Source organism: Cuculus canorus, chromosome 33, assembly GCF_017976375.1.
Source record: "Cuculus canorus isolate bCucCan1 chromosome 33, bCucCan1.pri, whole genome shotgun sequence".
NCBI lineage: Eukaryota > Metazoa > Chordata > Aves > Cuculiformes > Cuculidae > Cuculus > Cuculus canorus.
Genome location: NC_071433.1, coordinates 171,456 through 187,517, shown reverse-complemented (window position 1 = coordinate 187,517; position 16,062 = coordinate 171,456). Strand labels below are relative to the sequence as shown.

At 63.4% G+C, this 16,062-nt stretch overlaps 1 protein-coding gene across 1 annotated transcript; it reads left to right on the top strand.

The window, feature by feature from the left end:
• Positions 1-2,333: 2,333 nt before the first annotated feature.
• PRKCG (protein kinase C gamma) lies at positions 2,334-16,010 on the top strand. Its single transcript, XM_054052280.1, has 19 exons — positions 2,334-2,390; positions 2,830-3,039; positions 3,799-3,830; positions 5,702-5,784; positions 6,414-6,525; positions 7,035-7,166; positions 7,714-7,870; positions 8,454-8,588; positions 9,056-9,143; positions 9,460-9,489; positions 9,893-10,039; positions 10,477-10,650; positions 11,672-11,763; positions 12,321-12,383; positions 12,510-12,648; positions 13,194-13,274; positions 13,964-14,071; positions 14,491-14,631; positions 15,828-16,010. Exons 2-19 carry the CDS (start codon positions 2,876-2,878, stop codon positions 16,008-16,010), a joined length of 2,061 nt encoding a protein of 686 aa, XP_053908255.1. The 5' UTR covers positions 2,334-2,390; positions 2,830-2,875.
• The last annotated feature ends 52 nt before the right edge of the window (positions 16,011-16,062 follow it).

Genomic DNA, 16,062 nt, shown 5'->3' with positions numbered 1-16,062 from the left:
CAATAAAGGGAAGAAACTGGGGCTGAGTGAAAGAGCTGCTGTGGGGAGATGGGGGGAGAGATGGGGATATGGGAGGGACAAGGGGACATGAGATGGGGGGGACATGAGGGGACGGGGGGGAGATGGAGATGTTGGGAAGAGGTGGTGGGACAGGGAGGGATGGGGGGACATGGAGATATAGGGGTGGTGGGCCATGGGGTGGCAGGGGGAGATAGGGGAGATGGGGACATTGAGGGGGGACATAGGGGAGGACAGGGGGGAGATGAGGAGAGATGGGAGGACATGGGGGGACATGGAGGACAAGGGGGACTTGGGGGCACATGAACATGGGGGGAGATGGGGCCATTGGAGGGGCCACAGGGGGAGATAGGGGACAGAAGGACATGGGGGGACAGAGAGGAGATGGGGGGGACATTGCTCGCCCCCCCCCGCCCCTTTTGTGGAGGGGAGAGGCCAAATCGATGCCCCCCCCGGGGAGGGTTAAGGAAGGGGGGGGGGGGGTCCCTGGGGCACGGCCCTGCCCCCCCCGCCCCACATTTTGGCAGATCTGGGTCTGTGCGCCCCCCCGGGACTCGTCCTCCTTTCCCAGAGTCCCCCCCAGGATGAGGCGGGGGAGGACGGGAGGACGAGGGACACCCAGCCCCACCCCAGGCTGCCCCCCCCATCTTGATGCCCCCCCTCAATCCATTGGACACCCCCCCAAACTGCCCCCCCGACACCATCAACCCTTCCAATCTACCTCCCCCCTTCCATCTTGCCCCCCCCCGCGTCCCATGGACCCCCTCTCCCCCCCTCCTCCTGCCTCTCCACTCTTCCCCCCCCCCCCCCTTCTTCCCCCTCCCTCCCCCTCCCCCTCAAGCTCCCCCCGCCTTGCCGCCCCCTCCATGCCGTGGAACCTGCCCCCCCCCCCCAAGCTGCTCCTCCCCATATTGCCCCACCCATCCTGCCCCCCCCTTCCCGCCTTGTCCCATGGACACCCCTGCACCCGTTGTCCCCCCCAATCTGACCCCCCGCACTACCTTTAAGCCAAGCCACGCCCCCTCAAAGGAGACCACGCCCCCTTCCAGCTCCCTACCACGCCCATTAAAGCCACGCCCCTAACCAGGCCACGCCCCAATCCGCAGGGCAGGGAGTGCCCCGTCGCCACGCCCCCTTAAACCACGCCCCCTCGCTGGCTACGCCCCTTGGCCATCCGAGCCACGCCCTCACCCGCAGCCACAGCTGCCCCACTGGCCACGCCTGCTCTTTAAGCCACGCCCATTCACTCAGCCGTAGGACTGGAAACGCCCCTCTCAACCCACACTCCCTCGAAGCCTCAGGGCTGAGAGCCTTCCGTGCCCCCCGCCCCAGGCCACGCCCCCTCCTTAAACCACGCCCCCTTCCGCAACCGCAGGGCAGAGCACCTCCCACTGTCCACGCCCCCTCTCCAAAGCCACGCCCCCTCCTCAAGCCACGTCATCCCCCCCCGGGCTGGTAGTGCCCCCGTTGGCCACGCCGCCATCTATAAGCCACGCTCCAACCCGCAGCTGCAGGGCGGGGAGCGCCCCTTGGCCACGCCCCAAACACCGGCCCTCGTTAAGCCCCACCCCCTCCCACAGAGCCGGGCAAGCCCCCATTAGCCCCCGCCCCAAGCCACGCCTCCTCATCAAGCCACGCCCCCCTCTCGCAGGGCTGGAGCTGTCCCCAGTAGCCACGCCCCCTGCCGCAGCCGCAGGGCTGGGAGCGCCCTATTGGCCCCGCCTCCTTCCTAAGCTCCGCCCCTCCCTAAGCCCCGCCCCCTCACTCTGCGGCCGCGCCTCCCTGTCCGTTTGTCCAGGCTGGGTCCGTTTGTCCGGGCTGGGTCCGTCTGTCCGGGCTGAGTCCGTCTGTCCGGCGGCTGCAGGTCCGTTCCCGGGGGGGGAGGGGCCGCCGGGGCTCTGTCCATCTGTCCAGCACCTCCCTGGAACCACTGTCCATCCGTCTGTCTGTCCGTGGCAACGGCTGTGGGTCTGTCTGTCTGTCCAGCCGGGTCTCTGGCTGTGGGTCCGTCCGTGGGTCTATCTGTCCATCCGTGGATCCATCCGTGGGGTTATGGGTTCAGCCATGGGTCAGTGTGTCTGTCTGTCCATCCGTGGGTCCATCTGTGGGTCTGTCTGAGGTCCATCTGTCTGTCTGTCTGTCCATCCATGGATCTGTCTGTGGGTCCGTCCATCTGTCTGTCTGTAGGTCCATCTGTGGGTCTGTCCATGGGTCTGTCTGCCTGTCTGTCCGTCCGCGGGTCTGTCTGTGGGCGAGTGGGTGGGTGGATGCGGCTCTGGCTGTGAGTCACCCGCAGGGGGGCTGCTCCGTGGGTCCATCCGCGTGTCCGTGGGTCTGTCAGTGCTCGCACGTCTTCATGGGGCCGTTCCCATGTCCGTGGGTCTATCCTGGTGTCTGTGTGTCCATCCTGGTGTCCATTGGTCCATCTGTGGGTTCAACCTGGAGTCTGTGGGTCCATCCTGGTGTCCGTGGGTCCATCCTGGTGTCCGTGGGTCTATCCTGGTGTCTGTGGGTCCATCCTGGTGTCTGTGGGTCCATCCATGGGTCCATCCTGGTGTCCGTGGGTCCATCCTGGTGTCTGTGGGTCCATCCGTGGGTCTATCCTGGAGTCTGTGGGTCCATCCTGGTGTCTGTGGGTCCATCCGTGGGTCTATCCTGGAGTCTGTGGGTCCATCCTGGTGTCTGTGGGTCCATCCGTGGGTCTATCCTGGAGTCTGTGGGTCCATCCTGGTGTCTGTGAGTCCATCCCGGTGTCCGCAGCTCTGTCCGTGCATCCACCCTGACCCACCTCCTCCACCTTCTCCCCCGCAGCCCCCTTGCTGGTTCTGTCCGTGGGTCGGTCCGTGGGTCGCTCCGGATGGCGCTGGCGGGGCCGGAGGGGGAACGTGGGGCCACGCGGCCGCTCTTCTGCCGCCGTGGGGCTCTGCGCCACAAGGTGGTCCATGAAGTGAAGAGCCACCGCTTCACTGCCCGCTTCTTCAAGCAACCGACCTTCTGCAGCCACTGCACCGACTTCATCTGGTGAGCGCTTGCCGTGGGGCCAGGATCCACAGAGGTGGGAGGGCAGGGCAGGTGGACCTCAGGGACCTCAAGGACCTCATGGAACCAGGTGTCCAGGTCAGATGGACCTCAGGGACCTCATGAAACCAGGTGTCCAGGTCAACTGGACCTCATGGACTGGGTGTCCAAGTCAACTGGACCTCAGGGACCTCCTGGAACCAGGTGTCCAAGTCAACTGGACCTCATGGAACCAGGTGTCCAGGTCAACTGGACCTCATGGATCCAGGTGTCCAGGTCAGGTGGACCTCAGGGACCTCATGGAACCAGGTATCCAGGTCAGATAGACCTCAAGGACCCATAGACACAGAGATTTGGGTCAGGTGGACCTCAAGGACCAATGGACCTCAGGGGCCTCGGTCAGGTGGACGCCATGGAGCAGACATCCAGGCCAGGTGGACCTCGGGGACCTCAGGGACCCCCGGGCTCAGGTGTCCCAGTTGGAGGGGACCCGAGGGAGGCGAGAAAGTGGGTTTCTGGGTCAGGTTCACCCCATGGAATGTGGCATCTGGGTCAGGTGGAAACCATGGACACGGGTATCCAGGTCAAGGGGGGACCCACGGACCCATAGATGTGGGTCTGGGTCAGATGGAACCCATGGCTGTGGGTCTGGGCCGGGTGGAACCCATGGACCCATAGATGTGGGTCTGGGTCAGGTGGAACCCGTGGACCCATAGATGTGGGTTGGGGCCCACCGAGTGATGGTGTTGCTCTTGTCCCCAGGGGCATCGGGAAGCAGGGGCTGCAGTGCCTGGGTGAGACCCCCCCCGACCCCTTAGTGCCCCCCACTGCCCCCCCATTGCCCCCCCCATTGCCCCTCCAGCACCCACTGCCCCCCATTGCCCCCCAAAGCCCCCACTGACCCCCATCCATCACCCATTGCCCCCCCAGACTCCCCTTGCCTCCCTCTAGTCTCCCCCATTGCTCCCCCCAGCCTCCATTGCGCCCCCCAGACTCCCCTTTCTCCCCCCCCAATAATTGCCCCTTCCAGTCCAAATTGCCCCCCAGCACCCACCAGGGGGCGCGACGGGGGCTGGGGGGCAATTGGGGCTGGGGGGGTAATGGGGGCTGAGGGGGGGCAATTGAGACTGGGGGGGCAATGGGGCTGAGGGGCGCAATGGGGGCTGGGGGGGCAATGGGGGCTGAGGGGGGGCAATTGGGGCTGGGGAGGCAATGGGGGCTGAGGGGGGCAATGGGGGCTGGGGGGGCAATGGGGCTGGGGAGGCAATGGGGGCTGAGGGGCGCAATGGGGGCTGGGGGGGCAATGGGGCTGAGGGGGGGCAATTGGGGCTGGGGAGGCAATGGGGGCTGAGGGGCGCAATGGGGGCTGGGGGCGCAATGGGGGCTGGGGGGGCAATGGGGCTGAGAGGGGGCAATTGGGGCTGGGGAGGCAATGGGGGCTGAGGGGGGGCAATGGAGGCTGGGGGGGCAATGGGGGCTGGGGAGGCAATGGGGCTGGGGGCGCAATGGGGGCTGGGGGGGCAATGGGGGCTGAGGGGGGCAATTGGGGCTGGGGAGGCAATGGGGCTGGAGGTGCAATGGGGGCTGAGGGGGCAATGGAAGCTGAGGGGGGGCAATGGGGCTGAGGGGGGGCAATGGGGGCTGGGAGGGGGCAATTGGGGCTGAGGGGGGCAATTGGGATTGTGGGGCAATTGGGGCTGGGGGGGCAATGGGAGCTGGGGGGGCAATTGGGGCTGGGGGGGCAATTGGGGCTGAGGGGGGGCAATGGGGGCTGGGGGGCAATTGAGGCTGGGGGGGCAATGGGGGCTGGGAGGGGGCAATTGGGGCTGAGGGGGGCAATTGGGATTGTGGGGCAATTGGGGCTGGGGGGGCAATGGGAGCTGGGGGGGCAATTGGGGCTGGGGGGGCAATTGGGGCTGAAGGGGCAATGGGACCTAGGGGGCGATGGGGACTGAGGGGGGGCAATTGTGGCTGGGGGGCAATTGGGGCTGAGGGGGCAATTGGGGCTGGGGGGGTAATGGGGGATGGGGGGGCAATTGGGGCTGGGAGGGGGCAATTGGGGCTGAGGGGGCAGTTGGGGGTGGGGGGGTAATGGGGGCTGGAGGGGCAATTGAGGCTCTGGGGGCACAATGATGGGGCGGGGGGGATGGAAGGGGGATTCGGGGGGGGCAATGGATGCTGGGGGGGGCAATGGGGGGTAGAAGGGGGGCGGGACACCGGTTGCCAAGGCAACGGTCCCGGCAGGGATGGCAGTTGCCAGGCAACGGGGGGGGGGGATGGAAAAGGGGGGGATTTGGGGTCCCTGGGGGTGGGATTTGGGGTCGGGGGGGGGGTGTGTTGGTGTTCCTGAGGGAGTAAATTGGAGTCTGGGGGGGATTTATGGTCTGGGGGGGATTTTTTGGAGGGGGAGAAGGGATTGGGGGTGGATTTGGGATCTGAGGGGAGGATTTGGAGGGGGGAAGAAAAGACTCGGGGGGCGGATTTGGGGGGCATTTTAGGTCGGGGGGGGCATTTGGGGTCCCTGGGGGGGTAAATTGGAATCTTGGAGGGGGAGATTTGGTCTCTGGGGGTGGATTTTGGGGGTTCCTGGGGGGTGTTTTTGGGGTGGGGTCTTTTTTTGGGGGGGGGAGGGCTCTGACCCCCCCTAATGGCCCCCTCCCCCCAGTTTGCAGTTTTGTGGTTCACAAACGCTGCCACGAGTTTGTCACCTTCGAGTGTCCGGGGGCCGGAAAGGGACCCCAGACCGATGTGAGGGGGGGCACGGGGGGGCCACGGGGGGGGCATAGGACTGTGGGGGGTCATGGGGGGGGCATAGGGCTGGGGGGGCACGGGGGGGTCATGGGGGGGCACAGGGCTGGGGGGGGCACAGGGGCGTCCCAGATCAACTTGGGGGGGCTGGGTCTATGGGGGGGTGTTAGGGGGATTGGAGGGGTCCCAGATCTATGGGGGAGGGGCAAGGAGGGGACATAGGGGGGGTATGGGGGGGTCCTGAGTCTATGAGGGGGGGCTGGGGAGGGGCATGGGGGGGGTCTTGGGGACACGCTTTTGCCCCCATCCTCTTGCACACACATGTTCCCCCTCGCACACGCTGTGCAGCCACGCGGGGGGGGCTCCAACACGTGTATGAAGGGGCACATGTGCCCCCCTTTGCACACGTGTGTGAGGACACATGCACCCCCCCCTTTGCACACGTGTGTCCCCCAACCTCTTGTACACTCGTCTCCCCCCTCACTCCCAGACGTTGCCCCTTGCATGCACGTGTGCAGCCACACCAGGGGGAGGGGGAGCTCTGCCATGTGTGTAAGGGGGCACATGTGGGTCTCCCCCACTTTGCACGCATGTGTGCCCTGAGCCCTTGCACGTGCGTGTGCCCGCAGGACCCCCGGAACAAGCACAAGTTCAAGGTGCACAGTTACAGCAGTCCCACCTTCTGTGACCACTGCGGGTCCCTTCTCTACGGCCTCGTGCACCAGGGCATGAAGTGCTCGTGTGAGTGTGCGACGCACGATGGGTGGCGGGGAGGGGAGTGTGCAAAGGGATGATGGGAGGGGCCTTGGGGGGGTCGTGAGGGCAGTTGTGCGAGGGCGGTCATGCGAGGGCGGTCGTGCAACAGTGGTTGTGCGAGGGTGGTTGTGCGAGGGTGATTGTGCGATGAGCTTTTGTGATGGGCAGCATGGGAGGGGCTCGTGCAAGCGGCCTCATGCGAGGAGGGGTGAGGTGAGTGTGAGGTGCAAGTGGTGCCTCGTGCAAGGCCCCGTGGGATGGTCATGCAAGGCCTTGTGTGAGCCCAGTGTGGGGCGTGTGCGAGGCCTCGTGCGAGATGGGTACGAGGGGAGTGTGAAGTGAGAGTGTGATCCCTCGTGCGAGGCAATGCAAGCCTGGGTGTGATCCATTGTCTGATCCCTCGTGCGATCCCTCGTGCGAGGCGGGTGTGATCCTTCGTGCGATCCCTCGTGTGAGGTGGGTGTGAGCCCTCGTGCGAGGCGGTGTCTCTGCAGGCTGTGAGATGAATGTGCACAAGCGCTGCGTTCACGTGGTTCCGAGTCTCTGCGGCGTCGACCACACGGAGCGACGGGGACGCCTTCAGCTGCGCATCCACCCCCTGCCCGGGGAGCAGCTCCACGTCACCGGTAACTGCCCCCCCGGGGGTAAAAACTGCCCCCCCCGGGGGTAAAAACTGCCCCTCCGGGGGGTAAAAAGGGACCTACAGGGGGAGAAGAAGGGATCTATATGGGGAGAAATGGATCTATATGGGGGGAAAAGGGACCCCCTTCGTCCTGAAAGTGCCCCCCCGGGATAAAAACTGCCCTCCCCGACCCCTAACTTCCCCTCCCGGGGGGTAAAAAGGGACCCACAGGGGCAGAAAAGGGACACCCCAAATCTGCCCCCCACAAGAGCTGCCCCCCCATTGCCCCAATTAACTCCTCGATTCCACCCCTCAAACCCCCTGATTCTCCCCCAAAATCTACCCCCCCAAATCCTGTCCCCCATCTCACCCCACATCCCCCCATCTCCCCACACCCCTCCTGCCCACATCTCCCCACATGTCCCTCCACATCCTTCATCACTCCCCACATCCCCATCTCACCTCCTGCCCTATGTGCTCCCTCTCCTCCGCCCCCCATCTCCCCCATCTCCCCACATCTCCCCACACCCCCCTCTCCCCCCATCCGGCAGTGGGGGAGGCTCGGAACCTCATCCCTATGGACCCCAATGGGCTCTCGGATCCGTATGTGAAGCTCAAACTCATCCCGGACCCCAAGAACCTCTCGAAGCAGAAAACACGGACCGTGAAGGCCACACTCAACCCCGTTTGGAACGAGGCCTTCCTCTTGTGAGCCCTCGTGCAAACCCTCGTGCAACCCTCGTGCGAATCCTTGTGTGAAACTTCGTGCAAAACCTCGTCCAAAATCTCATGTGAAACCTCATCCAAAACCTCGTGTGAACCCTCATGTGAACCCTCATGTGAACCCTCGTGCGAATCCTCATGTGAAACCTTGTGTGAAATCTCGTGTGAGCCCTTGTGTGAACCCTTGTGCAAATTCTACCACGAGGACATGAGGGAGGCAGGGGTGACATGGCCCTTGCATGAGGGGACACGAGGGGACATGAGGGTCTGGGGGTGACACGAGGGGGTGCAGGGTGACCTGCCCTCGCTCGAGGGGACAGGAGGGGGACACGAGGGGGACACGAGGGTATGGGGGTGACATGGGGGGGGTGCCCTGGCCTCACATGAGGGGACACGAGGGGAACATGAGTGTGACATGAGGATATGGAGGTGACTGGGGGTGTGTGCGGGGTGCCCTGGCCTCGCACGAGGGAGACACGAGGGGGACACGAGGGTATGGGGGTGACATGGGGGGTGTGGGATGCCCCGGCCTTGCACGAGGGTGACACGAGGGTGGGGGTTCCATCAGCACGCTGCGCCCCGGGGACGCCGAGCGGCGCCTCTCGGTCGAGGTGTGGGACTGGGATCGCACGTCGCGCAACGACTTCATGGGCGCAATGAGCTTCGGCGTCGCTGAGCTGCTCAAAGGGCACGTGGACGGGTGGTGAGTGCCTAGCATGGCGGGACGGGGCGCGAGGGCTTTGCACGAGGGATGGGGCACGACGGCCTCGCACGAGGGATGGGGCATGAGGGGATGGGGCACTGGGGCTTTGCACAAGGGCCTTGCACAACAGGCTGGGGCACAAGGACCTTGCACGAGCAATGGGGGTACAAGGGCCTTACATGACTGTCTGGGGCACGAGGGCCTTGCACGAGGGACTGGGGCCTTGCACGGGGGTCTCGCACGAGGGACTGAGGGGCTTTGCACGAGGGGCTGAGGCACTAGGAGCCGTGTGTGTGGCTTTACACGAGGGCTTTGCACGGGGGGCGGATCTCGCAGGAGGAGCTCTGCAGCCTTCACACCTGCAATGATGCCCCTCTGCTCCCATCCTTCTGCCCCACATTTCCCCACACCTCCCATGGCCCCCCCATGGCCCCCCCTGTCCCCCATGGCCCCCCCCTGCCCCCCAGGTTTAAGCTCCTGAACCAGGAGGAGGGCGAGTACTACAACGTCCCTGTGGCCGACACTGACGACTGCGGCCTTCGACCCAAGTTCGAGGTGAGGGGGACCCTAAACCCCCCCCCCGGGACCCCAAAATCCCTCCTGGGTCCCCCAACCCCCCCTTGGGACCCCAAAATCCACCCTGGGACCCCCCCCCCCCCTTGGGACACTCCCCCCCCGCTCCGGGAACCCAAAATCCCCCCCCAGGACCACAATCCCCCCCTCCTTGGGACCCCAAAACCTCCCCTTGGACCCCCAAATCTCCCCTTGGGATCCCCAAATCCCCCCCCGGGACCCCAAAATCCCTCCCACGGGACCCCAACACTCCCCAGACCCCCTAAACTCCCCTTCACAGTGTTTTTTTCTCTTCCAGGCCTGTAATTACCCCCTGGAGCTCTATGAGGTGACCCCCAACCGTGACCCCCAACCGTGACCCCCAACCTTGACCCCCAACCTTGACCCCAACCTTGACCCCCAACCTCTGATCCACAACCTTGACCCCCCCAACCTTGACCCCCAACCTCTGACCCCAACCTTGACCCCAACCTTCACCCCAACCTTCACCCCAATCTCAGACCCCCAAACTTCACCCCAACCTTGACCCCAACCTCTGATCCCCAACCCTGACCCCTCCAACCTCTGATCCACAACCTTGCCCCCAAACTTGACCCCCCCAACCTTTACCCCCCAACTTCTGATCCACAACCTTGACCCCCAAGCTTGACCCCCCAACCCTGACCCCCTCAACACTGACCCCCCAGCCCCCTGTGCCCCCCGTCGCTGAACGCTCCCCCCGTGTCCCGCAGAAGGTTCGCCGCGGGCCGTGCCCATCGCCATCGCCATCGCCATCCCCGAGCCCCACAGACCCCAAACGGGGCTTCTTCCCCCCTGGCCGCTCCCACCTCGGCGACTTCACCTTCCTGATGGTGCTGGGCAAGGGCAGCTTCGGCAAGGTGGGACCCCAAAACGGGGCACCCCAAACCTGGGGACCCCCAAACCCAGCCCTAGGGGTCCCCTCAACCCCAAAACTTGGCTCAAGAGATCCCCTGAACCCCCAGACCGCCCCAAACCCAGCCCTGGGGAACCCCATAACCCCCAAACTCGGCTCTGGGGATGCCCTGAACCCCCAGCCCCCCCCAAACCTAGCCCTGCGGAACCCCTGAACCCCCAAGACCCCCCCAAACCCAGCCCTGGGCAACCCCTGAACCTCCAAACCCAGCCCTGGGGAACCCCTGAACCCCCAAACCCAGCCCTGGAGATCTGCTGAACCCCTAAACCCCTTGCCCCCCCCAACTGCTCTGCCCCCCCTAACCACCGGTTCCCCCCCAAACCACCGTGCCCCCCCAAACCCCTGGGTCCCCCAAAAACCTCTGCCCCCCCAACCCCCCAGGTGATGCTGGCCGAGCGCCGCGGCACTTCGGAGCTCTTCGCCATCAAAATCCTGAAGAAGGACGTGGTGGTTCAGGACGACGACGCCGCTTCCACCATGGTGGAGAGGAGAGTGCTGGCGCTGGGCCCGCGGCCGCACTTCCTCACCCACCTGCACTCCACCTTCCAGACCACCGTTAGCACTGGGAGCACTGGGAGGGGGGAACTGGGAAGGATTGGGAGCACTGGGAGGCGCTGGGAGGCGCTGGGAGACACTGGGATGAACTGGGAGACACAGGGAAGGGAGAACTGGGGAGGATTGGGAGCACTGGGATGGACTGGGGTGAACTGGGAGGCACTGGGAAGGGGGAACTGGGAAGGATTGGGAGCACTGGGGGGACTGGGAGGTGCTGGGAGACACTGGGATGAACTGGGAGACACAGGGAAGGGAGAACTGGGAAGGATTGGGAGCACTGGGAGGCACTTCCTCACCCACCTGCACTCCACCTTCCAGACCACCATGAGCACTGGGAGGGACTGGGAGGCACTGGGAGGGGAGAACTGGGAAGAACTGGGAGCACGGGGAGGGACTGGGAGGCACTGGGAGCAACTGGGAGGGATGGGAGTAAGGAATTGAGAGGGACTGGGAGGGATGGGAAGTACAGAAAGGGACTGGGAGCACTGGGATGACTTGGGAGGGACTGGGAGCTACTGGGAGAGATGGGAGTAAGGGGTTGAGAGGGACTGGGAGGGATGGGGAGCATGGGAAGGGACTGGGAGGCACTGGGAGCACTGGGAGAGACTGGGACGACTTGGGAGGGTAACTGGGAGCACTGGGGTGATTGGGGGAGCGACTGGGTGGGACTGGGAGGCACTGGGAGCTACTCAGAGGGATGGCAGTAAGGGATTGAGCGGGACTGGGAGGGATGGGGAGCATGGGAATGGACTGGGGGGCACTGGGAGTACTGGGAGGTACTGGGACGACTTGGGAGGGTAACTAGGGGTTACTGGGAGCTACTGGGGTGACTGAGGGAGTGACTGGGAGGGTAACTGAGAGGGATGGCAGTAATGGATTGAGAGAGTCTGGGAGGGATGGGGAGCACAGGAGGGGACTGGGGGACACTGGGAGCACTGGGAGGGACTGGAATGAGATGGGAGGGTAACTGGGAGCTACTGGGAGGTACTGAGAGCACTGGTGCCCCCCGTTGCCCCCCCAGGACCGCCTCTATTTCGTGATGGAGTATGTGACCGGGGGCGACCTGATGTACCACATCCAGCAGGTCGGCAAGTTCCGCGAGCCCCACGCCACGTGAGTCCCCCCAAACCCCCAAATCCACCCCTCGAGCACCAAAATCCACCCCTGAACCCCCAAATACACCCCTCGAGCACCAAAATCCATCCCTGAACCCACAAATCCACCCCTCAACCCCCAATCCACCCTTGAACCCACAAATCCACCCCTGAATCCCAAAATCAACCCCCAAATCTATCCCTGCATCCCAAAATCCACCCCATAACACTAAAATCCACCCCCTACTCCAAAATCATTCACCTGCACCCCAAAATCCCCCCCAAGCCCCCAAATCCACCCCTGAACCTCCAAATCCAACCCTGCCCCCAATCCATCCTTGAACCCCCATATCCACCTCTCAAACCCCAAATCCACCCCTGCCCCCCAAAATCCACCCCCTGCACCCCAGAATCCACTCCCTGCCCCCCCAAACCCACTCCTGCCCCTCCAAATCACCCCCAGGCCCCCCTGTCAAATCACTCCTGGCCCCCTCTGAGACCCCTCCCTATCCTTAGGGCCCCCTCCAAAATACCGGGGTGCCCCCCCAACCCCCTTTATTTTTACACCTCCCCCAGGTTTTACGCTGCCGAAATCGCCATCGGCCTTTTCTTCCTCCACAATGAGGGCATCATTTACCGGTGAGACCCCCCTAAAATCCAACCCAAAACCTTCCTGACCCCCCAAAACCCCTTTAAATCCCCTGAACCCCCAAAACACCCCCCTGAACCCCTTTTTTGGGGGGGCGGTGTGCCCCAAAACCCCAGGGACCTGAAACTGGATAACGTGATGCTGGACGCACAAGGACACGTCAAGATCACGGACTTTGGGATGTGCAAAGAGAACATGTTTGTGGGGGCCACGACCCGCACCTTCTGCGGGACCCCTGACTACATCGCCCCCGAGGTCTGGGGAGACGCCAAAACTTGGGGGGACCCCAATATTTTTTTTTGTTGGGGGGGGGTTACCCAGGGGTTTGGGAGGGACCAAAGCATCCCAGCATCCAAGAGGATCCAGATGTTGGGGGGGGGGACCCAGGGTTTTTTTTTTGGGGGGACCCAGTGGTTTGGAGGGGATCCAGGGGTTTTGAGGGACCCCACAACTTGGAGAGACCCCTATATTTTGGTGGGGAGACCAAAGGGTTTGGGGGAGGCTCAGCATCCAGAGCATTCCAGCATCCAGGAGGACCCATATATGGGGGCACTCAGGCGGTTTTTGAGGGGGACGCAGGAGTTTAGGGGGGACCTAGGGGTTTGGGGGCCCCCAAAACTTGGGGATCCCCAATATTAGGGGGTTACCCAGGGGTTTGGGAGGGACCCAGCATCCAGAGCATCCCAGCATCCAGGAGGACCCAGCTATGGGGGGACCCAGGTGGGTTTTGGGGGAACCCAAGGGTCTTAGGGGGAACCCAGGGCTTTGCTCCCCCTCCGAATTTTGGGGTGCCCCCCCAGATCATCGCGTACCAGCCCTACGGGAAGTCGGTCGACTGGTGGTCTTTTGGGGTGCTGCTCTATGAGATGCTGGCCGGGCAGGTGGGTTTAGGGGGGTCCAGGGGCAATTTGGGGGGACTGGGGGTCATTTGGGGGGTCCAGCAGTGATTTGGGGAGAGCCAGGGGTGATTTGGGGGATCCTGGGGGTCCAGGAGTGACTTGGGGGGTGCGTGAGGTGATTTGGGGGAGTCCTGGAGAAATCTGGGAGGAGCTGGGGGTGATTTGTGGCGTCCAGGGGCAATTTGGGGGGGATGGGGGTCATTTGGGGGGTCCAGCAGTGATTTGGGGGGAGCCAGAGGTGATTTGGGGGATCCTGGGGGTCCAGGAGTGACTTAGGGGGTGCATGAGGTGATTTGGGGGAGTCCTGGAGAAATCTGGGAGGAGCTGGGGGTGATTTGTGGGGTCCAGGAGCAATTTTGAGGGGCTAGGGTTGATTTTGGGGTCCTGGAGCGATTTGGGTGGGGGGCTGGGGGTGATTTGGGGGGTCCTGGAGCGATCTGGGGGGGCTAGGTGTGATTTTGGGGGTCCTGGAGCGATTTGGAGGGGCTGGGGGTGATTTGGGGGGTTCTGGAGCAATCGGGGGGGCTGGGCGTGGTTTTGCGGGGTCCGGGAACAGTTGGGGGAGACTGGGGGTGATTTTGGGGGTCCTGGAGTGATTTGGAAGTCTGTGGGGGTTTAGGGGCATTCCAAATTTTCGGGGTCTCCCCCCAATTTTTGGGGTCCCCCCCTAGCCCCCATTTGACGGCGAGGATGAGGATGAACTCTTCCAGTCCATCCTGGAGCAGACGGTCACGTACCCCAAATCTTTGTCCCGTGAGGCTGTTGCCATCTGCAAGGGGGTGAGTGGGGGCCCCCGCAAATCCTTGGGGTTCCTCCAAATCCCTGGGGGTCCCCCCAAATCCTAGGTGCCCTCCCAAATCCCTACAGCCCCCCAAAACCCTGTGCCTCCCCCAAACCCACCCTATCCTTCCTAGAGCCTCTCAGACCATGGGGACCCCCCAAAACTCTACCCCACAAAATCCTTAGGGCCCTCCCAAGTCCTTGAGCCCCCCCAAATCCTTAGGGCCTCCCAAAATCCTTGTACCCTCAGAAACCCTTGCCTCCCCCCCAGATCTTGGGGTCCCCCTTCTTTTACTGCTCCCTGTGAGTTCCAGGGTGTTTGGGGATTCTCTGGGGCTTTTTGGGTGTCTCAGGGGTTTTGGGGGGCCCGGATTATTTTTGAGGAGGGGTCTGACCCCCCCCCCCCGTGCCCCCCCCGTTTCTGACCAAACACCCCGGGAAGCGGCTGGGGGCAGGGCCGGGGGGGGAGCAGGAAGTTCGCCTGCACCCCTTTTTCCGCTGGACAGACTGGGAGCGGCTTGAGCGGCTGGAGGTGCCCCCCCCCTTCGTGCCCCGCCCGGTGAGTGCACCCCAAACCCCCCTCTGCACCCCAAAACCCATCCAGGACCCCCACACACCCCAAACCCCTCCCTGCACCCGAAGACCCCCTGAACCCCAAAATCAAGCCAGAACCCCACCCTGCACCCCAAACCCATCCAGGACCCCTCCACATCCCAAAACTCATGCAGAACCCCCCTGCACCCCCCCAAAGACCCCCCCGAACCCCAAAATCCATCCAGGACCCCCCCTGCACCCCAAACCCCTCTCTGCACCCCAAAACCCCTCCAGGAACACCCCTGCACCCCAAACCCCATCCAAGACTTCCCCTGTACCCAAAACGTCTCCTTGCACCCCAAAACCTACCCAGGGCCCTCTCCCGCATCCCCCCCCGCACCCCAAAACCCCTCCAGGCCCCCACCTTAAATCTGGGGGTGCCCCGGGGAGGGGGGCAGGCGCTAACCCCCGTTTCTTTCTCTCTCTGTCTGTCCGTCCGCGTCGTCCATCTGTCCTTCCCCCCTCCCGATTTTGGGGTCCCCCCCCTTCCCCCTGGGTTCGGGGGGGGTGTCGTTTTTTGGGGGGGTCCCTGTTTTCAACCCCCTTTCTTGGGGGTGACCCCTTTTTTGGGTTCCCCTTTTGGGGTTCATTTTTTGGGTCCCCTATTTTTTGGGTATCTTTTTGGGCTCCTTTTGGCGGGGATCATTTTTGGGATCCCTCTTTTGGGGAGGTCATTTTTGGGGTCCCCTCTTTGGGCTTCATTTTGGGGGGTCGTTTTGGGGTCCCCTATTTTTGGGCTCCCTTTGGGGGGTAATTTTTGGGGTCCCCTATTTTTGGGCTTCATTTTGGGGGGTCGTTTTGGGGGTCTCCTCTTTGGGCTTCATTTTGGGGGGGCGTCATTTTTGGGCCCCCTTTTTGGGTTCCCTTTGGGGGGTCATTTTTGGGATCCTTGTTTTGGGGGGGTCATTTTGGGGGGGTCATTTTTCGGGTCCCCTATTTTTGGGGTTCCCTTTGGGGGGGGGTCGTTTTTGGGGGGGTCATTTTTCGGGTCCGCTATTTTGGGGCTTCATTTTTTGGGGGGGGTGTGGGGGTCACTTTTGGCTTTCCTTTTGCGGTTCATTTTCTCTCTCCCTTCTTTTCTTTCTCCCTTTTTTGCGGATTCCCTTTATTTTTTGGGGTCCCCTTTATTTTTTGGGGTTCCCCCCCCGAAAAACCCACCAGTGTGGTCGGAACGGGGAGAACTTCGACAAATTCTTCACTCGGGCCCCCCCCGCGCTGACCCCCCCCGATCAGCTCGTCCTGGCGGGGCTCGACCAGGGCGACTTTGCAGGGTTCACCTACACGAACCCCGACTTTGTGCACCCCGACTCGCGCCTCCCGCCCCCCCCCGACTCCCTCGTCTGACACCCCCTCCCAAAAATATAGGGGTCCGCCCCACTTTGGGGGATCCCCCCCT